Source organism: Durio zibethinus, chromosome 6 (assembly GCF_047325235.1).
Source record: "Durio zibethinus cultivar Kanyao isolate XHJ-2024 chromosome 6, ASM4732523v1, whole genome shotgun sequence".
NCBI lineage: Eukaryota > Viridiplantae > Streptophyta > Magnoliopsida > Malvales > Malvaceae > Durio > Durio zibethinus.
In genome coordinates, this window is record NC_143167.1 from 9,315,598 (window position 1) to 9,340,024 (window position 24,427).

The window sequence follows — 24,427 nt, forward strand, 5'->3', positions numbered from 1 at the left end:
ATAACATTTAAAGTTTTATTACTTTTTATATGAATTTGGTTGAGTGTAATTTAAGATAAATAAAAATGAATAAATATATTTAATTAATTTAATTATTTATACTATTTTTTAAGTTTTATCACTTTTTATGTGAAATTAATTGAGAGTAATTTAAGAAAATAAAAATAAATCTAATTAATTTAGTTATTTTATATTATTTTTTAAATCTTTGCCCCCAACAACTCCTTATGAAAAAATTTTTAATGAAAAAAGTTTGTACAGGAAATTGATTTTTTTATAATAAAATATTCAATTCTTTGAAACCAAGGGCATGATTGACTTCTATTTAAAAATTACTTTGATTTATTATCGATTTAGATGAACGATAAGATTGATAAAATTAAATTGAAAATAATTTTACTATAATTGTAAAATTGTAGTAAAATGAATTATAAGTAAAATGTTTCATAATGATATAAAATTTGAGTTGTTTATAAACTTAAAACTTATATATGAATTTGTTGATCTATGAATATACCTAGTTTATTGTATAGGTTTAGAACTAACAATGTATAAAACTCAAAAGTCAAGATTTAGATCTAAAGATTCAAACGTCTCCTCTTGTCATTGAGATAAATCGACAATATTTTTCGGCGTTGAAGATGTTATCTAGCTTTTTTTTAATAATAATAATTAGGGTGAAAAAAAATTAAGAAATAAAAAATTAATTCAAAATTATAGTGTTCGATTTGGATTGGATCATTTTTTTTATTTGGTAAGAATTAAAAAAAAAAAAGCAAAGGAGCAATAAGATCTAACAAAACAAATTATGGTTAACAATTTAAAAAAATAACCTAATTTTCTTTTCTTTGACTTTGAGTAAAATAAAGTAATTTAAAAACTATGTATCTGACAGAATTGAACCCATATCTTCAATCAGACCAGCAAATTGAAAATTTTTTCTGCTGCATCGAATAACCCTTAAAAAGGGTTCAAACATCCTCACCACCCTTTAATCAATTTGTTAATATATGGCCTACAGGGCAATTGGATTTATCTAATTGTACACAGTTATATTATAAATTTGATGCTCTCTTTTATACTCTTATTGTTATAAAGTCCATTCAGCAAGTTAATTACAAATAAATTATAATTATGACATTATCATTATATCAAAGCTATATTTTTTAAATAGTTTTAGTTAGTATTTTGTCAAAAAAGAATATTAATAATAGTTGTTGACATTACCATGTGATTACGCAAGCAATAGAAAGTTGAAGATTAATTAAACTTAAACTAATATATTAGTTCTTGTTATAAGAATAAATTTATTGAATATGATATAATATGAAAATGTCATTTGGTATTTCATTTAGTGTATGTGGCAACATTCTCATATAGTACTTGCATAAATGATCATTTAACTTGATGTTATTAATGATTTTATATAAAGATTGTTATTTTTAATATTATTTTATTTATGATCCTAATCATGAATGCCCTAATAAAATAATATTGAGTATAACAATACATATAAAAATTATATAGGTAATCAGAAGACTCATCATTGGGAGTGATCGAAAGTCTTAATTAGAGATTTAATATGATTTAATAAAATTGGGTACACTAATCTATATTCAATGTCAAATCAAAATATTAAGTAATGAAAGGGTAATATTATATTAAAAAATTTATCATATATAGGTTGGTCAAATTTCATTAATTTTTTTAATAATTGAGGGCCATGATTTATTTAACAACTATAATCTATAAATATAATATTGATTAGTTGGAGAATTAATGATGAATTCAAAAGAGTTTGATTCATTTAATCTAAATTAATTATGGATTATAATATTATTCCCTTTGTCTTATTTGCTGTGTTCATCTTTTTTATTTTAGGATATCTCAAAATTATGTCTTTTTTCCTTTTTCGAATATTTAAAACTCATTTTTTTATGCTTTAAAATTATCTTTTATTATTTCTTTTACTTTTTAACATTAAAAATAATGAAATTTTAATTTCATAAAAAATTTTAATTTTAATTTTAATATTAAATATATTAAAATAAAAATTTTTTTATTAAATTTCTTGAAAGTTAATACCATCTAAACAATTTGAGATGAAAAAAAAAAATTTATTATTAACATATTAAAAAATCTAATTAATCGCACACATATAAATTAAAAATCTAATTAATCACACACATGTAAAACGTGATTCGTGTGATTCGTAAAAGATTAAATTAGAAATTCATAAAAGACTAAATTAAAAGCAATTAAAAGTCCATAAGGGGTTGGCCGAATATCCTAATAATCCTATTTGAAAATCTTCTTTAAGAAGCTAATGCTGCCCTCTCTCATACATAACTCTTTTATTTTTGTCATTTTTTTTATCTCGTGTAATAATTAATGAGAGAAAAAAAAATTGAGAGAGCATTCGAAGATGATACTAAGGAATTTCTACAAAACTTCTACCAATTATTACGAAAGTTTTTTCCTTCTTGTTCATGGACTAAACATCAGAGTCTGCATGCTTGGACATATGTATGTTTGCAACAGCCGAGTTTGATAATTCTACTCAAGGTAAGAACAAAATTATACTCTTGACTATTTGATACTCTATATGGTAGTTACTCATAAATTTAATTTTGGATTTGGGAGATTTAAAATTTTAAAATTCTGCTATTTTAATTATGTCTTAATTAGATGAATGATCAATTCCAAACATAACTTTCAGTGATTCCATTTTTAATGAACAGAGAGAATTGACAAGGAAACTGATCAATGTGATATCTTCAGTTTATGTAGTTTTCTGAATATAAGTTTTCGTCTGTCCATTGCAAGCAACTGTGGGATTTGCAAAAATACCTTTATGAAATCTTATGTCAAATAAGTTTTAACTTGACCCCATTTGAAGTTTGACTTGTCTTTGGTGGAACACTGCAACTTTTCTCCATCTCGGTTTCTTCTTAGTTAAAGAAAAAAAAAAAATTAAAAGAATCTGTTATTACGTGTGTTGAAAATAGAGTGTAAACACGGTTGCAATTGCAACTTAAAAAGACATTAATGATGAAAGTAGCTTTTTTGACTTTGTTAACGCCGTTGGAAGCTGCAGTCTCATCCGACATCGCTCCAATCAAGGCTCGCTTCAGCAGGCCCCAGTTAAAATAAAATAATAATAAAATCAACTGCCAATCGGCCAAAATGGAGAGCCCGTCAGTAGTCGTTGTCCACCACTTTATCCGGTCACCAAATCCACAATTCTCGCTCACCTACTCCACTCTCTCTCCCACGTCGTCTCTCGGTCACCCTCCCTACCTCCTAGACATTTAATTCAACCCAACCCGACCTTCCTTCAATTCCAAGGTTAATCTTTCATTTCTAACATTTATTTTTTTTACTTTCTTCAATGAAAATGAATTTTCTCTCTATTTCTTCTTCTCGCATTCTTTGCTGTTACCATTTTTAGTTTTTTTTTCTTTTAGCTTGTTCTTTCATTCTTTGTTGTTATCTCTGTAAAGTATGGTACATTTACCAACTCAGAATCCAGGAAAAAGTATGCTGTGCTTTTCTTTTTTTTTTTCATTTCTTAAATGATTTCTTTTTATTGGTTTTCGATTTAGTTGAAGATTCGTTGAATTGGATTCTTATATAATTCTTGCAAAGTTGAATAATTGCTTGACCAGTTCTTTCCTTTTTTTTTTTTTTTCTGGATATGTTTGTAGGCAGGAAAATGTGGGAATGTCAAACAAATTTGAATTTCAAATAGCTTTTTCTTTTAATATTTATGCAATGAAATGTTGGTACAACTCAGCCTGATATGTAATTTATTAATTTTTATAACCATTGGAGTCTCGTTTAAACATTTTATATTTTTTTTTTTTTGCTAATCACATTGATTTTCTTGTCCATGAATTTTCATTACTATATCTGCAATTTCTCGAAGTTATACTTTTAAGAATTACTTTTAGAATATATTTCTCTCTTCTGAGGTAAGTCCTGCAAATTTTAGTTATTTTTTTTTAATTCCTAACGTATACTTAACCCGCAATCCCTTGTGTACTTAACTTACATGGAAGAAGACATTAGGAGCTTCAGTTCTTTTGAACACACAACTTCCCAAGTAGTCACAATGAAAAAGACATTAGGTACTTAAGAGTTCTCAAACACCCAATCTCTAATTTGATTAGCACGCATGACATCTAAATTAATACTCTAGCCTGAAAATTTTACTCTTGATTTATTGATAAATGATTGAAACTTTTTCAGTACGAAGTTTTTCTTTTTCTTTTTGTGATTTTTGACCCGGAAAATAAGGAATATTTAGGTTAGTCCAAAGCTTCCTTATTAGCAAATCAAATTTTCCGGAAAATTTGATTTTCCTTCTTTTGCACATTTACTGCTTTGCATATCTATACCCCAGTTCCTTATCTTCACTGATTGCTTTTCTCATACTTTTGTTTCAAAATCCAGGTTAATCTACAATATTTTTATTTTTTTTCTTCTTTTCAAAATACTTTTGGGGTTTCTCTTTTTTTTTTTTTGTCTTATTGTATTCCTTTTGCGGATGCATTGATGCTAGGGAACTGTTATTCAAACTTTATCTAGTTGCTTGTTCTTGTTTTTTTTTTTTTTAAATTTCAGATTGTTTTTCTGATCAATTGGATTGAAGCATGTGTGGCAGTCCGGAGCAGTTACATGCTAAGACTGCTACTCTATCCACGTCTAAGGAAACCAAAAAAATGGATTGTCTGACTGGAGTGGTAGGTAGTAAATGTTCATTCCCCGTTTTGCTTGAGTTTGCTGCTGATAATGATGTTGACGGTTTTCAGATATCTTTGACTATAACTGATGTTTCTTTGGTTGGTGAGGTTGGACTTTGGTATGGTCGCCGGCAATGTTCTAAACAGATCGTGGTGGAGCATAGAAGTCCGTTAATTGCTGCTAAATATGGTAGTGTTGAAGTTGTGCAGTTAATTCTTTCTCTATAAGAGGTAGATGTGACTCTCTTGTGGCCTTGATAAGAGCACTGCTCTTCACTATGCTGCTTCTGGTGGATTTATTAGAGCTGAGGAGGTTGTCAAGTTGCTTTTACTTGCTGGTGCTGATCCTTGTGTCACTGATGCCAATGGACATCGCATCATTGATTTTATTATTGCTCCTTGGAATATGCCCCAGATAAAAGTAGCCCTTGAAGAGCTCTCAAATAATGATGGTCCTGTATTTACATCACTGATGAATTTCGTTTAAGATTTGGCCTTGTTCCCCCATGATTGGACAGAGTGTCCTTTCATTCATCCTGGTGATAATGCGTGAAGAAGAGATCCAAGAAAGTTTCATTATAGTGGTGTGCCAGATTTTTGTAAAGGGACCTGTAAGCACGGAGATTTTTGTGAATATGCTCATGGTGTTTTTGAATCCTGGCTGCACCCTGCCCCAGTACAGAACTCAAATCTGCAAGGATGGCACAACTTGCAATCATCGTGTTTGCTTCTTTTCTGATAGACCTGAGAAATGTGACCACTTTATGTATCCTCTGGGTTGGGCATTCAGTTTCCTCAAGCTGCTGCTTCTGCTGTGACTACAATGGATAATGCCACAGCCATGAACCTTCTGCCTGTTTCTCCCTCAGCATTGTCTGCAATGTCAATGTCTCCATTTTCTCCAGCCATGTCACCTTCTGCTATGTTATTTCTCAAGCACCAATGGGTTGGCCTCAACATTTTCCAACTTTGCATCTCATGGCAGCAATCTTCAAGGAAGACGTTTGAGGCCTTTCCCCAATGCAAGAAACATGACAGCCATGGAGCTCAACATGTTACAGGATTTTGAAATGCACCAGCAATGGCATCTTAATAATTTGTCCCGTCTTTCACAACCACACTTGTCAACTAAATCTTCAAATTTAGCTTGGTTTTTCTCTACTAAGGTCTCTTCTCCTTGATATCCTGATCAAGTAACTGCTTTCCCTATTCTATCTTCTGTGCATAAATCTGTGCTTCTGAATCAGCTACAGCAACAACAAAGGGTGTTATCCCCAATCAAAACAAACATCTCTCCAAAGAATGATCATCCTCTCTTGCTGTCTGCGCTTGATACTTCCTTGTTAGAAAGAATTTCACCTTGGAATATGGAACCTTTATCCCCATTGAACTCCCGATTATGTGATTCTACTAATATTGAGAACCAGCAGCAATTGTTTTGCTGCTTAAGCTCACGAGAACTTGGATATAAGCTCTCAGATGATCTTGAATCAAAAGGTGTTGTTGGTTTCCCTGTAAATCCTTGGTCAAGATGGGCTATCCCCTGTGGCAAAGTACACTGGCCAGTTGAAGAAGATGAATTAGGTCAGCTCTGTTAATCATGTTCTATTGGGCATCATGGTGTGGAGCCTGCAGTTTCATGGGTTCAATCACTGGTGAAGGTATCTCCATCAGTTCAGACCACAGCTGCAGCCTCAAGCAGGACACTTTCAGTTGAGGGTTCTAATTCCAACTCCCGTCACGAACTCAGTGATCATGCAACTTTTCTAGCATGGCGTGAACAGTTGCAGCTTGATAAGATTATGTTTTAGTGAAAACCTTATTGTATTTGCAGTTGTTTATTATTTTTTTGGTTGATGATATAGGAATTAACAAGATAGAGGAAGACAATGTACAGAGAAAGGAATAGGTAGGTGTTGTCCCCATTGATTTATTATTATCACAGAACAAGTCAAGAAGGGGTGAGAAGACCTGTCTGAGTTACTTAGTGAATAACCAACCCTGGTCAGACAATTTTCTAACCGAAATTTTCCTTGGGCTTCTTTTGTTTGTAGGAAGAATGTTATATTCCATTGCGGTGAAGTTTGCCATCCCAAAATTTTTTTATTATTTGAATTAGTTGTTTCTGCATGTGAATTTGCAATGGAATTCATCAGTAGTAGTATTATGTATTCAATTTCTTTGGTCCTTTCCCATCTTTCCCTCTCTCTCTCTTTCTCTGCTTCATCTTGTTTGTTTCTCCATTTTTTTTACATTAAGTCTTTGGGAACGGATGATGAGGCGGATCTCAATATTTTGGATGGTGATTATTGATATGGAAAGGTGGAAAGTATTTTTATTTAGAAAATTTTCTGTCTTTAATAATGATTTCATATTCTCTGATAGAGAGATGTGATGGAAATTATTCAGCAAAGAAAAAGAGATGTGATACAGAACCTACTTTTCGGACAATGGGGCTTCAAGGTACCGTGTAGAGTTCAGATATATGATGTCTACCCAGTCATATCGTTAAAGCTCATCAGAGGACAACTTGGTCATCATCAATTATGAAGGGATTGATGTTAATGGTTTGCCTAACTTTCTTTGATTTTTTTTAGGCTTTGTCCTTTGTTTGAGTGGAGGGCAAGAAGAGGGCGATGGTGAGGCTTGGTAGGATATTCTTTTGGGACCATTAATCTTTGAATAGATTAATTTTAAGAGAATACTCTTTAGAATATATATCTTCTTGGATTTTTCCATTAAAAATAAACTTGATAACTAATTGTTGGAACTGCTATTGGTTGTTTGTTTATGAACATAATAATGGCTTAGAATAGCTGTTGCTTAATGTGATTTTTGGCTTAGTACAATTAGTGAATGTTGAAATTATTCCCTCTTCCATTATCACACCGTCACACGTTGAAAGATTGTTTTGAAGATTAGTTGAGCCGCTTTCACACTTAGGCAGTATAAATCCTGTATTCATTTCCCAATTTTATCAATTTTGGTAGGACCATATACATAATTGTTATGATTCTAATTCAAGACAGGAAAAATCAATGGGGAAATTTAAGACAAGATTACATAGAGTTAAATTTGGCATAGAAATTAGTGACAATCAATTAAATAGATGTGAAATAGTCTTATTATAAAAGATGTTTAAAATGAATTTGAAAAGAAAAGGACATTTGAAAGCATGATTCCATCTTCCAAGTTCCAACCCAAAAGTTTTTGTGTTTTATCCTTTTCTTTCCTTGAGGTAGATCATTGAAAGAGGGGAAAAAAAAAGAAAGATCCTATTGCTATAATATTCAATCTAATCCTCTTGGCTTCAATTCGGATGCACAGGCATTTGAAACAAGTATGCGCAAAACTACAGAAAATGCAGAATGGGTTCAGAAAGTTGTTCAGTATCAAGAATTATTTGCAATTCAAGGGAACATTCGGAGTAATAATCTGGTTAAAGCAAGTGCAGCTGGATAGAAAATAGAGTTTCAGAAACAAATAGGCAGAATAGGAAGAACTCAGGAATAAAAAAAAAATATACAATGAATAAGCAAGTTCACAGTATTTATGATGTTCCTAATCAGCTAGTGAAGTAATTACAAAAAATTACGTAAGACTGACGTAAGAGATTAAGGTCTTGCATTAGTCAGTGGATATTTCGAGAATGTGGAGATAAAGGATCACATAAACAGTTTGATGTACTTACCATTGCAAAATCATTGCACCCTCCTGGATTAATGTGTGACTGATTTCTGCAAATATCCATCGTTGATGTGTAAAAATTTTCCCAAAATTTTAGGCTCCATAATCCTGTAGTTTTTCCTTCATATGATGGAAGCATTGATGAGATTAAAATACCATGCTGAGCTGTATATATGACCTCTTTCTGCCAATATCCATCCAAGAACTCATAGACTTCATAGACTCGGCAAGAATTTTGCTTCATTTGATAGGAGAATAACTGATATTAGAAGTAATGGGTCAATAACTTTTTCTCAGTGCTAGTCAAGCTTTCAATGATATCTACACATAAGCAGGGACTCAGATCATCATCCCCTAAAATTTTCTGCAACCAAAAGGATTTTAGCTCATGAGCAATGCCATGCTTCATCTATCAGATGATGATTGATGCACCCCTCAGAAAGTCACTTTGAAGGCCAAAATTTGCTACTCTACTCATGAACTGCCCTGGACTTTAAATATACTCCTCATCAACATGCAATATCCAATGAAGATCAGGAGCATATCCTATTTCTTTCATTGACTGCAACAATGAATTCAAATTTGCATAGATTTTGTCAGCCATTGGGTGCAATCTATCTCCAGCAGCAAAAGAGTGAATCTGGCTTCCAACAACAATCCAACTGATTCCAGGAGGCTTTCTTAAGCCCTTCTCTCTGAAACATGTTCTGATTTGTCTGACCTCTGACCAGAGACCTGCTGCAGCATATACATTACAAAGCAAGACATAATTCCCTGGGTTCATAGGCTCCAATTCAACAATTTTTTCAAAAATATCCTTAGCTTCTTTAGTGTAACAATGATCTCTATAAGCACTAAGCAAAGCTCTCCAGACTGAAGCATCTGGTTTGATGGGCATTGATTCAATCAACTCTCTAGCTTTGTCTAAGCTGCCTGCACGACCAAGCAAATCGACGACACATCCATAGTGAGCAAGCTGAGGGGTGATCTTAAAATACTGAACCATGGAATCAAACAGCTGCAGTCCTTCCTCCATCATACCAGAATGGCTGCAAGCTGATAGAACAGATATGAAAGTTACTTCATTTGGTTGGAAACCATCCTTTAGCATTTGAGAGAAGGCAAAAATAGCATCATAACCACGGCCATGCATTCCATAACCAGTTATGATGGCATTCCATGATATAATAGTTCTCCTTGGTAAGTTTTTGAAGATTTTTTCAGCATATTGCATGCTTCCACATCTTGCATACATTGTTATAAAAGCATTTTCAAGAGACAAATTGTGACCTAAAGAGGATTCCCGCCGTATCATATAAGCATGCAAGCATTGACCGAGAGGCAGATGAGCAAGATGGGTGCATGATAAGAGAATATTTATTATTGTAACTGAGTTGGGCTCCACTTCTGAAATCATGCGGCTAAAAATTAAAAAAGCATCATGAGCCTTGTTGTTTTTAACATAGGCAGCAATCAAAGCATTCCATGAGATCAAATCTCTACTGGGACAACTCTCAAAAAGATTCCTAGCCATTTCCTCATCACCACAGTTAATATACATATCAGTTAGTGCAGTGTTCAAGGGTACATTTACTTCTATCCCCTGCTTTATCACAAAACCATGAATTGATCTCCCAATATTTAGACAAGTTTCATCATTGCATACAGCAGCAAGGATTGATATAATTGTGTAAGAGTTAGGCTTAACATCAGATTCTCGCATCTTACCAAAGACTTCCCATGCTTCACTTCCCAAACTGTTACGGGCCAGAGCTAAGATCAATGTGTTAAATGAGATTACATCAACATTAATCATCTCCCTAAAAACATTTTTGACAGAATCTATACAAGTTCGTTCAGCATACATATTTAACATAGCATTCCCTAGATTAATATCCATCCCCATCTCACTCTTGCTTGCATAAGCATGTAAACTTTTACCCATTTTCAAACCATCAGCTGATTCTGCACATAAAGAAAACATAATAACAATAGTTCTTTCATCTTCTTTGTTGCCTTCAGTTCGCATTTTAATAAACAAACCACAGGCTTCTTCATTATGGCTGTAGTCAACATATGCAGATATCATAGAATTCCAAATAGCAACATCACGTGTGGGGGTAACATCAAATAATTTACATGCTGACTTCAAACTTCCAATCTCCGCATACATATTAATCAATGCATTTATAATGAACAAGTCATTGCTATAACTAAACTTTATAGCCATTTGATGAATTTGATTACCTAATTTAAGAGATCCAAATTCTGCAGAGGCCTGAATAAGAGCCAACATTGTAACAGAATCAAATTCAACTCCACCCATAAGCATTTTCTCAAAAAGTTTCAAAGCTTTCAAGGATTCTCCAACACCAAAATACCCCATAATCATAGCATTCCAGCTAACGGTATTCCGAATGGCCATAAAATTAAACACAAGATGTGAAGCTCTCACATCAAAACTCAAATAAAACCCAATCAAAGCAGTACCAACATGGGGGTACAAATCAAATAACCCATTCCTCAAACAATAACCATGAATCACCTTTCCTAACCTCACTTCTGCAACCTCCTCACACACTGAAAGCATCGCTACCAACGTACGTGAATTTGGCCTAAAACCCTCTCTTTGCATTCTCATCACCAGAAAAAACACTTCCTCAAATTCTCCACACCCCGCATACCCCGATATCATTGCGTTCCACAAGACCAAATCCCTTTCACCGATTTCATCAAACAGCTTACGCGCCTCTTCGAGAAAACCACACTTACAATAAAAGTCAATAATAGCAGTCCCAACTCGAACATCTTCAATCAAGTTGGTGTTTTGAATACTCAAGTGTATTCTCTTACCGGTTTCAATGGCGTTCAACTTTGTGCAGGCCTTCAAAACCAAAGGCAAAGTGGCCTTATTGGGTGTTAAACCCAGAGATTCCATTTGGGTAAATGTAGAGAGAATTGCATTATCATTTTTCAGCTTGGTTTGGTGTTTGATTATTGAATTCCAATCCTTTTTTAGGTCATTTTTGGGAGTAAAATGGAGGCTTAAGGAGAATGTTATCACCATCTCATTTGGCGGGGAAAAAGCGAGATATGAGGCAGAGACATTCTCAGTGCTCACCTTTAAAATTTATTTAATTGTTTTTCATTTAAGCACGGGCAAGGCTCATTGTGCCGGGCCAATCTAGCCCAGATTTGGGTGGGTCAATTAGGCATAGTTCTTTAAAGCCCATTTTGAAATATAACTGTTAAAAATAACTATGATTTTATGTTTATTAAAAAGTATCAAATACATTAACATTAAAGTTTTGAAACTTTATAAGCAAGATTAGCAGGTCCTTGTAATGTACTAAAAAACTAATTAAAAAGAAGCGAGATATGTGAGTTTTTTTAACTTTATTTGTAAAATTAAAAAATTTCACTACTAATATATTAAATAATTTTTTTTTTAAAAAATCGATATGATTTTAATGAGTTTTCCTTCACATTTCAATTAAAATAGATTTTAGATAATTAATAAAGTTTGAATGTTTGATTTTTTTAAAATTTTTTTATGATAAATATACATTTATATGTTTAATGATTGCAATGGTTGATTTCTTTTACTATAATATTTATAATCACTTTATGCAATTACGCCTTAACGTTACAATACCTAAATGAATTTTTGCTTTATGAACATAATCTCCCATACACGTGAGTTGTTACTAAATTTCGTTTTTGTTTTGTCTGCTATAGATTGATTCTATACTACATCCAAATTAATTTTGGTTTATCCTTATTTTTTATTTTTAATTTCAAATATTTTGTACTCAAGATATTTTTATGAAACCATAGTCAATATCGTTAAGAAACATTAATCTCGAAGAAGAGAAATTATTTGATATACTGTTAGTTAATTTTTTTTTTTAATTTTACAAGAGGGTTAAGAAATTAACACATCATTCACTTATTTTTTTCAATCAGGTTCTTTTTTAATATCACTCACTCATTTTTTAATTAGCATTTTTTAATATACTGTGAAGTTTAAATGGTATGTGTATTACGCTACTAATTTTAATCGTGAAATTTAAAAACTCTACTATCAATATATTTTATAATTTTTTCTTAAATAATATAAGTTTATTTTTTTTCAATTAAGAATGCTCTAGAATATTTTTGTATTTTGATAGTGAAAAATATTTTAATGACATGATTAATTGTGCATGTTTTATTGAACGATCAAAGTTTTGTTAGTTTTGTAAGCAATTATTATATTCTTTCAATAAATAATGTTATAGTTTATTTCATGTTATTTGTTTATATTCTTTAAGGATATGGTTATTGATTTGTACTCCTATTATGAAAGTATCGATTTAATAATTATTTATATTTTATAAGTGTGTTTATTATAAGTGGTAAATCAATTATATCTTAGTAGTAAATGTATAATAATATAGTAGCAAATTATTAATATTTTGTTATAAATTAGTGATAATTTAGACAATCTATCAAATTTTATTTTATTTTTTCAAATAATGTTAATGCTATGAAATTTTTAAATCCGATTCGAATTCAAACCTATATTTCTTTTAAATCAATTTTATTTGAATCAAATTTTATTTGTTCAGTTTGATTCAGTCTATCAATTTTTAAAATTTAAATTTTTTTGCTTTTATATAGTATTTTAATATAATTTTTAATTTATTTAAATAAATTTAGATATAAAATAATTATTTTTATTTTATAAAAATTTAAAAAATATATAAAAATTAATAAAAATATATAATTTGTTTTGATTTGATTTTTTTATTTTTTACTTCTCAATCCGAATTTGATATTTATTTAATATCTGAACTTAATTAAATTTAAATAAAAAATTTAATCCATATGAAATATTAGAATTTTGAATTGATTTTTATTTTTCTCAAATTTTTCTCATCCGTAACAAATATTATAGGGGATTTTATTGGAAAATTCTGGTGATTCTCATGGGAATGGGAACTTGATGAGAGTGTAAATAATCTGAAGAGAATTACGTGAATAGAATATTGCTGCAAACCTTCATAACTATTGATTGCGCCATATATTTATATATAGGGTTGCCATCCCCGTTTGCTGATTCTTACAATTGAGAGTTAAGACAACAAGAGTTGGAAAAATTGTGTTCTGTATCATATTAATTTAGTAAACTTTTTCCTTTCGGGTTCTTCTTATTTTATCATGTTATGATTGGTTGCTGGGAAGCCAATCATCAGATAGGAAGGGTTGGAAATTATTTTTTGTTTTTTATTTTTTATTTTCCACCAAAGAATTGGAAGTGGAAAACTGAGCTCAAAAGTTTGATATTTTGTAAAAAAAATTATATTAAAAAAATGAGAATAGGAAATGTAAAGAGGAATAAAGAAAAAATCTGTGATCACATTTTCAAATGATGTGACAATTGATGGTTGGTTAACTGACATCAAATGACGGATTAGTATTTTGTCGTTTACACCAAAATGTCTTACTAAAGTTTGTTGCTCTGTTTTGTTGTTGGTCGTGAATTCCACTTATTGTCGCGTGAAACTAACTATTAAGCCCAAAAAATCAACGTCGATAGCTATTTGTAATCAAAGCCGTGGAACCCATCATGAAAGTGACACCATACCCATAACAATTACTCATAAATTTGGTTCATTTCTATTCAAGGTTTGGCAGAAACAACAGCCTGTCTAGGAGCTTAACTCAAGGTAGATAAGTAATTTAATTTACGGTACTTTATTTCTTTTTCATGCTTTTCATGATTTGGTTTTCTCTTTTTTGTTTCATTTATGCCTTTTCTTTTCCTTTTTCACTACTGATATTCGCTTTTTTTAATTATTTGTTTAAAATTTTCATTTCAACTTTGTTAATTTTGTTATTCTTTAGAAAAATGGATCTTATGATCAAGCAATCACATAAAAAAATTTAAATCTGCTTTAAAATTAATCACTTCGGCTTTAGGTTTGGTAATAGTAATAGTAATGGTAATAGCCTTGATAATTGATTTGTTGGGTTTCAAGGACAAGGCTCTAATTTTTAATTCTTGAGAGCTGTGTTTTGGTGATGTAAGTTGAAGAAAGCATTATTACCTTTGAAATGAAGAATTAGGCAAGACCATAACGTAATAGATCCACAAACCAACCTTTAAGCACTTGGAAAGGATTATAGGAAAACATATACATTATTGGTATAATAGCATTTGAAACTGGGGAAACACCATCTCCATAGGGGTCAAAGCAATATATAATATTGATTCACATCTTTAATAATCAACTTGTCTCATTAAAATATGTTCCTTAGAAATTTTCTCCATCTATATATTTACATGGTTAGAGTTATAAAAGTTCGTCAAAATGGTTTATGATATACGTATTTGTTCTAATGTTCGTAGGGACTTGCTACTATGGATTTTTTCCTTGGTAAGATTGTTGAATTTTGGGACACTCCAACAAACCTTGATGAGAAAATGAATGACCTGAAGAGAAAACTGGAGGCGCTAAATACTCTAAAAGAGGATACGAAGTCAAGAATGAGCACAGAGCTGCATCCCAGAAAGAAACTAAAGAAAGAAGTTGAGTTATGGTTCAGAAATGTTGAAAGATTAAGCGTCGAAATCCAAGACCTTGAACAAAAAATTGGACAAAGTAGTTTTGCCTCACGTGGGTTCCTCAAGGGAGATGTTTTGAAGAAGATACAAGAAGTGGATGAACTTCTTCAAGGGGGTAAGTTCCACGACGGTTTGGTAGTTGATAACTCTGGGTGGATTGGACAAACTCTATCGACGACAAATTTATTCGGTGGAGCAGCAAAGATTTGTATGGAAAAAATTTGGGCCTACTTGATGGGTGCTGATGTTCAAAAGATTGGAGTTTGTGGAATGGGAGGAATAGGTAAAACAACCATCGTGAAGCTCATACACAACCAACTTTTGGAAGAGACTGAAAAGTTTGACATTGTGATATGGATCACTGTATCAAAGGAGATGAACATCATTAAACTGCAAAATAGGATTGCAGGTGCAATGAAAGTAACCCTTGATGAAGATGAAGATAAAACAATAAGAGCTGGGATGATACATGAAATGTTGGCTCGTAAAGGGAAGTATGTGTTAATACTAGATGATCTATGGGACAAATTTTCTCTTGAAGAAGTAGGCATCCCCGAGCCTTGTAATGGCAGTAAATTATTGCTAACAACTCGGTTATTAGATGTGTGTTGCTATTTTGGTTGTCGAGAAGTTAGAGTGCCTACTCTTTCAAAACCAGATGCATTGAGGTTGTTTTGGGAAAAAGTAGGCCAAGGTGTTTCCAATCATCTAGATGTAGTACCCTTTGTGGAATTAGTTGGTGAAAAATGTGCTGGTTTGCCCTTGGCTATTGTTACAATAGCAAGCAGCATGAAGGGTGTACATGATGTTCATGAGTGGAGAAATGCACTCCATGAATTAAATAGACATGTAAAAAGTGTGAATGAGATGGAAGATATGGTATTTCAACAACTTCAGTTCAGTTATGATCGTTTACAAGATGAAAAAGTGAAGCATTGCTTCCTCTGCTGTGCATTATATCCTGAAGATTGGGAAATTGATGCAAATGAGCTTATAAATCTTTGGATTGCGGAAGGGCTTGTAGAAGAAATGGATAGCATACAAATAGAGATTGACAAGGGGCATGCCATACTGAATAAACTCAAAAACAGTTGTTTGATAGAAAATGCTAATGTATATAGCGGTCGAGTGAAGCTTCATGACGTTGTAAGAGATATGGCATTACGCATCACAAGTGTAAGACCACGATTCTTGGTGAGAGCTGGCATGCAATTGAAAGAGATACCGGATGTACAATATTGGAATGAAGACTTGGAGAAGGCTTCATTGATGGAGAATAGGGCATTACAAATTCCATCCAAAATGCCACCCCTAAAATGTCAAAGGCTTACAACATTATTGTTGCCCAATTGTGCTATAGAGAGTATTCCAGATTGTTTCTTTGAGCAAATGCATGGACTCAAAATTCTTGATCTTTCTCATAATTCAATTAGGAGTTTACCAAATTCCCTCTCTAATTTGGAAACTCTCACTACGTTATTGCTTCATTCGTGTGCAGTTTTAAGTAAGCTGCCATCTTTTTCAAAACTTCAAGCTTTAAAGAAGTTGGACCTTGGAGGAACATATATCACGGATATCCCCCATGGGATGGAAAGATTGGTAAATCTCAAACATCTTGATTTGAGTTACACGAAACTAACAGAGATGGCCGATGGAATATTGGCAAATTTCACATCCCTTCAACACTTGGACTTACATGGAGTTTGTCGTAGAATATTCGTGAGAGGACAGGAAATCGGTGAATTGAGGAAGTTGGAATTCTTTCAAGGGAGTTTTAATGACTTGAAGGAGTTGAGCAGTTATGTTCAAGCTTTGCATGCTCGAAGAAAAACACCTAGTCGATACTACATTTATGTGGGTGATCCATTATTGGATGTTGCATATGGGTTGGAAAAAGCCATTGAATTTACTGGTCGTCGTAACATCTGTACAGGTGATATTAAGCTCCTATCTGATGTTGAGGAATTGAATATTGTCAACGGCACTGTTGGTATCTGTGAAGAAAAGCCATTGTTCTCGTGGTTTATCCCGGTGCCACACAACAATTTTTCATCTCTTTCTCGGATTGTGATAATTAATTGTAAAAAAATAAAAAAGTTGTTCTCGTCCAATTGGGCGTTTCAGAACCTTCAAAATTTGGATAGTTTATGTGTTGAGGAATGTGGGGATATGGCAGAAATTATAGCATCAGAATCAGAATTGGTGGAAGAAGGAACAAGTGCCATCAAACTTACTCTTCCAAGACTAAAGACATTGAAATTGAGGAATCTGCCAAAATTGAAGAGCATTTGTGGTGCAAATGGAGTAATGGTTTGTGATTCTATTGAGGGGATTGAATTAATAAATTGTCGAAAATTACAGAGGATACCTCTAAATCTTCACTCACAAGATGATGGCCAACCATCTCCTCCTTTTTTTCTTACAACAATTCGAGCATATCCAAAGGAGTGGTGGGAAATGGTGGAGTGGGACCATCCAAATGCCAAGTCTCTGTTGGAGGCCTACATTAAGAAACGGTAGTTGCCTGTTCGTAGAAATGCTTGGCCTTTCCAGTTTTCTTAGAGATCTTTCCCGCACACCAAGGATTATTTGTTATGATTATTTGGTAGCAGCAGCAGCAGCACAAACACTTTGATGTTTGGAACTTTCTTGTGGCATGTTCTTTTCAAGTTTGATATGATTCTGCGCTTCTTGTTGATGTTAAAATGGTTTGTAAGATTTTCGATAAGGATGAACAATTTTGGTCAAAATCTTCAATTGGTCCTTGCACTCTAGTCAAATATTGATTTTTGTCTCGCTTTTCAAATTTGTATGAATCAAGTACATCATTAACACCATTAATATTTGACTTGAGTGCACGACCAATTTGAAGGTTTAACTGAATTTCAGTTTCTTTCTGCACAAAGATGACCTTTTATGCATTTTCTTTTATGTTTTATTGTTTTCTACTTCATATTTTCCCGCTTTTCGACACCATCTATAAAGATTTTGTTCCCACTGAATGCATGCAATTATTGTGTCAAAAGGAAGTTTGGTTGGATGCACTTGGCATTTTTATGGTTATGAAGATGACTAGTATGATTCATGCTTTGTGGATTATATTTCATTTAGGACTGGTGTCTGTTTGGATTGAATTCCTTTTCAAGAAAGTATTCATCAAGTTCTTTATGACAATTCCTAAAAGTACTTTGTTGAAATTTGAAATAACGTGAGAGGTTGTCCTGACCCTCACCACGATTTTGAAGAACCATGCACTAAGCTAGTAATAATAATAATAATAATAATAATAATAATTATTATTATACACAATTCTAATTCATTTTTTTCTCATCTTATCTTTTCCTAGATACATTACCAGCACGAGGACTAGAAATGGCAATTGCTCACTCTGGGATTGAAGTAAAATAGTAAATTTCACCCGTCCTGAACACCAGTGTTCTTCTCAGTTTGCCTGAATCATCTTCATCAACTTTAGAATTTACTCTGTTTCCTACCGTAACAGTTATTGCCTATGTGCTTTGTTTCTTATTCAAAACGTGCAATAAAACTGTGAGAAAATTATTTCCATTTTCTTATTGAGAAGGCTGGCTTTGCCAAGTTTTCTCTGTCAAGAATTTCAGTTTACTTTGCATGGGTCCACTCCATACCTAAAAATATAAATCATTTAGCTATGGACAGCCCAAAGGAATTAATTTGGGAGTTGGAAGCTGGAGATTGGGTAGCTCTTTGTAAGAAGAAAAGTTCATCCGATCTTTGGGTCAACAAGTATGTACGAGCAGTCGCAGGAGCCACCAATGCTTTCAATCTGGGCAAATATACACCAGCACTTACCTGCGCAGAGTGGTCAAAACCATATGGAATTGAACCATCCCAAAGATCCCCAAACCCTAACAAATTCTTGTACTTGATTGATCCTTCCACTGAGGAAGACTTAACCTGCAAAAACATCATACAATCATAATTCGCAGAAATTACAGATGTAAAGCATTATATCCATATTTCATAACAAATCCTATTCACAACCTTGTGCACATGAAAGCTAGCTAAGAATTTACATACTAGAATGACTAAAGAAAAAAATGAAGATTAGGCAGATGTAAAAGGAGAATTTTTACAAGAGGATTGAATCAGAAATTAAGAATCAATCTCCTGACATTGCTCAACAACAAATTCAGAAGACCTAAAATTGGATTTTTTTTTAATCCCCATTATAATGCAATGCCGAGCATTTTACTGAAAAAAAACAATTTTTAATAAATTTATGGCCTTTGTATCCAGCATCAAATTAATTACATTAATTTCTTCATAATAAGAATAATTTAATTATTCACAGAATAAAAAACCTAACTTTTACAAAGCATTTTACCTCAGCTTTTGTATAAGCTCCAATCTCTCCCGAAAACCGATTCCCTGCTTGCTGAACCTCAATAATGACATTGGCGCTTCCAGGGATCTCCGGCGGGCCTGAATCGAGCGTGACCATAACGGAATCAAATAGTCCGAGCGATTTCAGCCATGAATTGACCGCGTTCGATGCTCGCAACAGCTCCTGCATCGTGGTGGCTTTCTTCAAAGCTTCTGACGCTTTGGCCTCAATTATGTAAGCTTTGGTGTTTGTGTTCCCCTCGATGATCACGTCGTGGACGTGGATTGAAACGGTACCGATTAACATACGTCGGACTAGAGCGTCCATTTTCAGCTTCACTGCTCGGGGCGTGGCGGGTTCGAACGAGACGTTGTCGTCTTCTTCATCTTCTTCAACGAGGTCGTCTTCATCGTCATCGCCATCTTCTTCTTCGTCGAATTAATAGGCATTGTCGGGATGTTGGTTTTCCGCGTCGGGTTGCGAGTCTGGGTCGGGCATTGCTAGAAATCACAATAAGAGAGAGGAAACGCGACTGAGGACTGAAAGAGTGTATTACTGCCCGCGGTCAACAGGTCAAGCAGTCAAGTCGGGGTTTTTTCCTTTTTTTTTTTTTTAATTTCTTAAACAATTATTATTACATTTTTATTTTACACATATTTCCTAATATTTGAAAAAGAAAGAAAGAAAGTGATTTTTCAGAAAAATTATTTCTTCTAGATAAAGTTTTTAAATTTTACATACGACATATAATAGATTAAGAAAATTTAAAAATAATTATAAAAATACAACAACCTTTTAATCAAGCTTGTGAAATTATATTTCTAATAGTTTTTACCCTTTTTATTTCATTTTAATATCACTTATTTCTACCCTTTAATAATTTACCAGAAATTCATTAATTTGTTTATCAAAACTACAATTTGAAGGAGGGGATTTGAATTTGAATGTTGAAAATTATTTTGTTTTTGTTTTTGTAACTTTAAATTTTGGGGGTTTTTTTTTTTTGCTTTTTTTAATTGGCATAAACAACTTTTATAGATAATCTTAATTATAATAATAATAATAATAATAAAATAGGTGTCTTTGCACTAGAGTTTTAGGTAGTTCTATCAACCAATATCTAAATTAACGAAAATGCTAAAATCCATAATGGCGAAATAGGGACATGCATGTACGCCCAATTGATATCTTAGACATTGGATTAAAACACATTGGTATAGATTTTGGGTAGACAATTACAAATTGAAATAAGTTTTGCCCAAGAGCTCTCTTTCATTATTAATTTTTTTAAGAATTGCAATTTTTTTTTCTTCAAAACATATTGCAGAATGAAGATAGTGCAAGATAAAAAATTTCACTACTAATATATTAAATAATTTTTTTTTTTTAAAATCGATATGATTTTAATGAGTTTTCCTTCACATTTCAATTAAAATAGATTTTAGATAATTAATAAGTTTGAATCAAATAAATTGAACTAAAATTGTCCAAAACCATAATGATTGATGCCTAAAACGATGGAAATATCGTTACTATTTTTTTTTTTTTGCTATATATTTATTTATTTATATATATATATCTGCTAAAAATGGAGAGTAAAAGCAACTTATATATCCCTATAATCCCTTTTAACCACTTCCAAATAATTAAATTGAGCCAAAATGATTAAGACTAATTGGATATCTTAGAACATATTATGATCGATCCCCTTTTTATTGAAAGATATATCTAACATTCAAATTTTACTTTTACATAATTCAAATTCATACTTAGTATAATTTTGTATTATATTTGTCAAATTATATATAGATTTATTAATTAATTTATTAAATATATATTTTTTATGTTGATTTACCAGTTTGATTTACTTCATTAATTTCTTATAAGACATGAAATTTTTTAAAATATTATAATTTCTACTTGCACACATATATAACTTCATTAAAAAAAGGTCAATTAGATTTTTTTAAAGATTTTTTTATATTATATCAAAGTTTTGGATGAATAATATCATATTATTTATGTGTGGTGCAGTAGAATTAAAGAGGAAAATATATTTGATGAAATAATAGTATTATTAATTAAACTAGAATAATTTTAATTTTAATATCATGAATTCATTACAAAATTAATCTGTTTAAGTGTTGATGGAAAAAGAAAAAATTAGGAGAGCGTGTTGACCAAATGACAAAAGAAACATAAAATATTACTATGTATGTTATCCATCAATTGCTTGAAAGAGTCGTTAGCATTCTTTATGGAATATTTAAACGCATGCATATTCAGATTATAAAAAAAAAAAAAATCCAAATGGTCCCGTGAAATGTGACGGTATACAACATTTGTGTTATTTTTAATACTTGATAAGATTAAAAAATTTTAAAATATTAAAGGTTTAGATATAGGTAAAAAAAAATTATTTTTATTTTTATTGAAATTTAATAATTAATTAATATGTAATATATATTAAGTATTGGTCAAACTCTTTAAAAAAAAGTATTGGTTTAACTAAAACATTTAATTTAATTTTTTATTTAACTTATCATATCTAAGTATTTGACTTAAGATTAAATAAATACATGACCCTTTCAAAGAGTTAGGGTCGAACCCCTTTACCATAAAAAAATTGTCAGTCTTAATTTACATTTTTTTTTTTAACTTATCAATCTTAATTTGTTAGAAAAAAAATCCATATGATAGAACATGTAATTTAATTTAAATGTAAAATTGTACATAAAAAAAAATAATTTGATAGAAATAAAATATAATAAGTAGAAAGCTTGAAATATAAACAAAAATAAAACACCAAAACAAACCCAAAATAAATATAAAAAATTATTGTATACATCGTCAAATCCACATTACAAAAATCCAAGGTATAACTAATCAAATTCTCTTTCTAAAACACCATCAAGTTCAAAATATTTGTTGAGTCTTACAAATGTACAGTTATATTGTTCCTCCAAAATTATCTATGAATATTAAATGTTACAATGGTTTCAGTAAATGTAAAATTATATCGTCCTCTCAACATCTTCAGCATGCCATCATGCAGGTTTAATTGTTTTAATATACTACAACAGTAGTGCAGGTATAATTCTATTTTTATTCCAAAAGATCCTCAAATTTAAACTAATGAATTAATCCAATAATCAAATGTGTGTCTAGGTCTAAAGACATACAAAAATTATATCTCCAAACTTCAAATCCGACTTGTTGTCTTAAGGTTTAAAATGCTTTTGAATTTAGGGTTTAGGCATCCTTTAATCCAAACATGTTAACTTTCTTTCAACTACAATATTGCAAGATATCAGTACCCTTTTGCTTGAGAATTGGTTAATTGTTCCATAGCCTGTCCTTTGAATCTTATTAATTTTGTACTGAGTTATGAATTTAAGGGTAAGGCTTAAAAATGAACTTCTTCAGATAAATTTTGTGAAATTTCTTACTGGAAACGATATAATAAAAGCATTAATTAAGAATCCAAATAAATATATTAATAATATGCAAAAAATTATTAAAAATAGTATTTACAATTTAAATTTAATTAGTATTTATTCAATGGTTAAAATTATGTAAAAAATTATAAAAAAAACATCTATCTAATTTTTTTTTTTTTTAATTTTCAAATTTTACAAACTTAATCTATATAGCAATACTTTTTAATAAATCAAAATTAACATCTAGTTAGGAATATATATTGATCCTATAGCCAAGATTATTAATAATAGAGTAGCAACCCTTCCCTATTATATATTACACAATGCCAAAAGCTTCTCCCTTAAAGCCTGATCTGATTCCATTAATTTGTAAGTTGTTTCCAATTCCACCTGCACAATCCAAGACAGAATTTAGATGTAATTAGAAAGTGACCAAAACTATTTACTAATTATGCAAATAATGATCCAAGAAAGTTACATACGTATTTTTACCTGAAGGTGAATATTGTAGAAAACTATTCCTCCAAATGACTCAAAAGAAGTAGCATTTAGTAGGAGGAATCCTTCTTGCTCTAAGAAATGCAAAATCTCAGATAACATTTGAGTCTTGTGAACTTTGTCTTTATGCATTGATATCTGAATTGCAACTTCACTATCACTACTCAGCCGGTTTATGGAAACAGCAGCACTACTTGAACATTTGCCACTTCTGCTTTTTCTTTGATCTAATTCTTCGCAGCGTTTAAGACCACCCTGCTGAGAAATCCTCACCAAAAGCTCTTCTTTTTTCTGAACCAATCTCTCCACTTTCTCTTGCAATTCTGGTATATATTTCAGTGCATGTGAAACTGTGGCCGGAAAGCTCAACATCTTCTTCAGCAACAAATTGATTAAAACAAATGAATATTAAGTTGCATATTGATATAATTAAAGAGGGTTTTTGGAATAATAATTTATTGATGAGAACATATATAATTAGTTGGTACCATTTGATCTGCTGTTGGAAGCAATGAACGGAGGGATGAATACAAACTGTTAACCTTCTTCCACCGGTGGCGTTCGCTAGTATTGTGGTTGAGCTTCTTAGCCACGCAGGGGTCAAAACTGGTTTGAGTGAAAGATGCAGGAGATTGAAAATCAAGTAGAATTTCTTCTTGCGGTGGAGGAAATTCAAGGAATGACTCTACACTTTCACTGCCTTCATAGATATACTTCTGTTCATACCCTATGGGATTGAGTAAACACCACTTTGGGATTGGAAAAGAAGCTAAAGCACACATTGGATTGGTACAATTTCTTGCAACTTTCTTAATATAGTGAAATGATCATGACATGTATATATACAATCTACCTCAACACTTGCTAAATTGTTTAACACATGGGGGATTTTAAAAATTGATCTTTCAATAGTATTTATTAATGTAAACATTAAAATAATTAAGAAAATGAAAATCATACTATAGCTTTGTTTAGATTTTTTTTTTATGTTACACGATCTTGTGCATGTTTACAAATATGTATATGTGTGTATATAAATGTCAATACTTAATGAAACAATCTTTAAAAAAAATTTAAAAGA

General features: G+C 31.6%; 3 protein-coding genes and 2 pseudogenes across 5 annotated transcripts; 2 read left to right on the forward strand and 3 right to left on the reverse strand.

Moving 5' to 3' along the window:
- Positions 1 to 3,360: 3,360 nt before the first annotated feature.
- LOC111284315 (zinc finger CCCH domain-containing protein 56 pseudogene) lies at positions 3,361 to 6,940 on the forward strand (annotated as a pseudogene).
- Positions 6,941 to 8,181: 1,241 nt separating this feature from the next.
- LOC111285646 (putative pentatricopeptide repeat-containing protein At3g01580) lies at positions 8,182 to 11,545 on the reverse strand. The gene has a single exon (XM_022875196.2). The coding sequence runs from the start codon at positions 11,497 to 11,499 to the stop codon at positions 8,926 to 8,928; it is 2,574 nt and encodes an 857-aa protein (XP_022730931.2). The 5' UTR covers positions 11,500 to 11,545; the 3' UTR covers positions 8,182 to 8,925.
- Positions 11,546 to 14,109: 2,564 nt separating this feature from the next.
- On the forward strand, positions 14,110 to 18,514 carry LOC111285534 (putative disease resistance protein At1g61300). 2 transcript variants are annotated; one of them, XR_016342808.1, is made up of 3 exons: positions 14,110 to 14,143; positions 14,827 to 17,750; positions 18,389 to 18,512. XR_016342808.1 is itself a non-coding variant. In XM_089762095.1 (3 exons), exons 2-3 carry the CDS (start codon positions 14,839 to 14,841, stop codon positions 18,438 to 18,440), a joined length of 2,772 nt encoding a protein of 923 aa, XP_089618221.1. In that variant the 5' UTR covers positions 14,110 to 14,143; positions 14,827 to 14,838; the 3' UTR covers positions 18,441 to 18,514. The 2 variants fall into 2 exon arrangements, 1 of the variants encoding a protein (XP_089618221.1); XM_089762095.1 differs by having other exon boundaries at positions 14,827 to 17,558; positions 18,389 to 18,514.
- LOC111286119 (uncharacterized) lies at positions 18,308 to 19,846 on the reverse strand (annotated as a pseudogene). The gene is made up of 2 exons (XR_016342809.1): positions 19,409 to 19,846; positions 18,308 to 18,978 (listed from the first exon to the last, which is right to left on the reverse strand). The product of XR_016342809.1 is annotated as an uncharacterized LOC111286119 (transcript).
- Positions 19,847 to 23,038: 3,192 nt separating this feature from the next.
- On the reverse strand, positions 23,039 to 24,128 carry LOC111284642 (transcription factor ORG2-like). Its single transcript, XM_089763340.1, has 3 exons — positions 23,835 to 24,128; positions 23,341 to 23,721; positions 23,039 to 23,238 (listed from the first exon to the last, which is right to left on the reverse strand). Exons 1-3 carry the CDS (start codon positions 24,126 to 24,128, stop codon positions 23,158 to 23,160), a joined length of 756 nt encoding a protein of 251 aa, XP_089619466.1. The 3' UTR covers positions 23,039 to 23,157.
- Positions 24,129 to 24,427: the final 299 nt, after the last annotated feature.

What these genes read in the sequence shown, in the direction of transcription:
- LOC111285646 (XM_022875196.2), bottom strand. Translation starts at nt 11,499, where the DNA reads ATGGTGATAACATTCTCCTTAAGCCTCCATTTTACTCCCAAAAATGAC.
- LOC111284642 (XM_089763340.1), bottom strand. Translation starts at nt 24,128, where the DNA reads ATGTGTGCTTTAGCTTCTTTTCCAATCCCAAAGTGGTGTTTACTCAAT. An exon ending in TTCCAACAGCAGATCAAATG is followed by an intron (nt 23,722 to 23,834) that starts GTACCAACTAAT and finishes TTGTTGCTGAAG; the next exon opens with AAGATGTTGAGCTTTCCGGC. An exon ending in TCTACAATATTCACCTTCAG is followed by an intron (nt 23,239 to 23,340) that starts GTAAAAATACGT and finishes TGGATTGTGCAG; the next exon opens with GTGGAATTGGAAACAACTTA.
- LOC111285534 (XM_089762095.1), top strand. Translation starts at nt 14,839, where the DNA reads ATGGATTTTTTCCTTGGTAAGATTGTTGAATTTTGGGACACTCCAACA. An exon ending in GAGGCCTACATTAAGAAACG is followed by an intron (nt 17,559 to 18,388) that starts GTAGTTGCCTGT and finishes ATCTTTTCCTAG; the next exon opens with ATACATTACCAGCACGAGGA.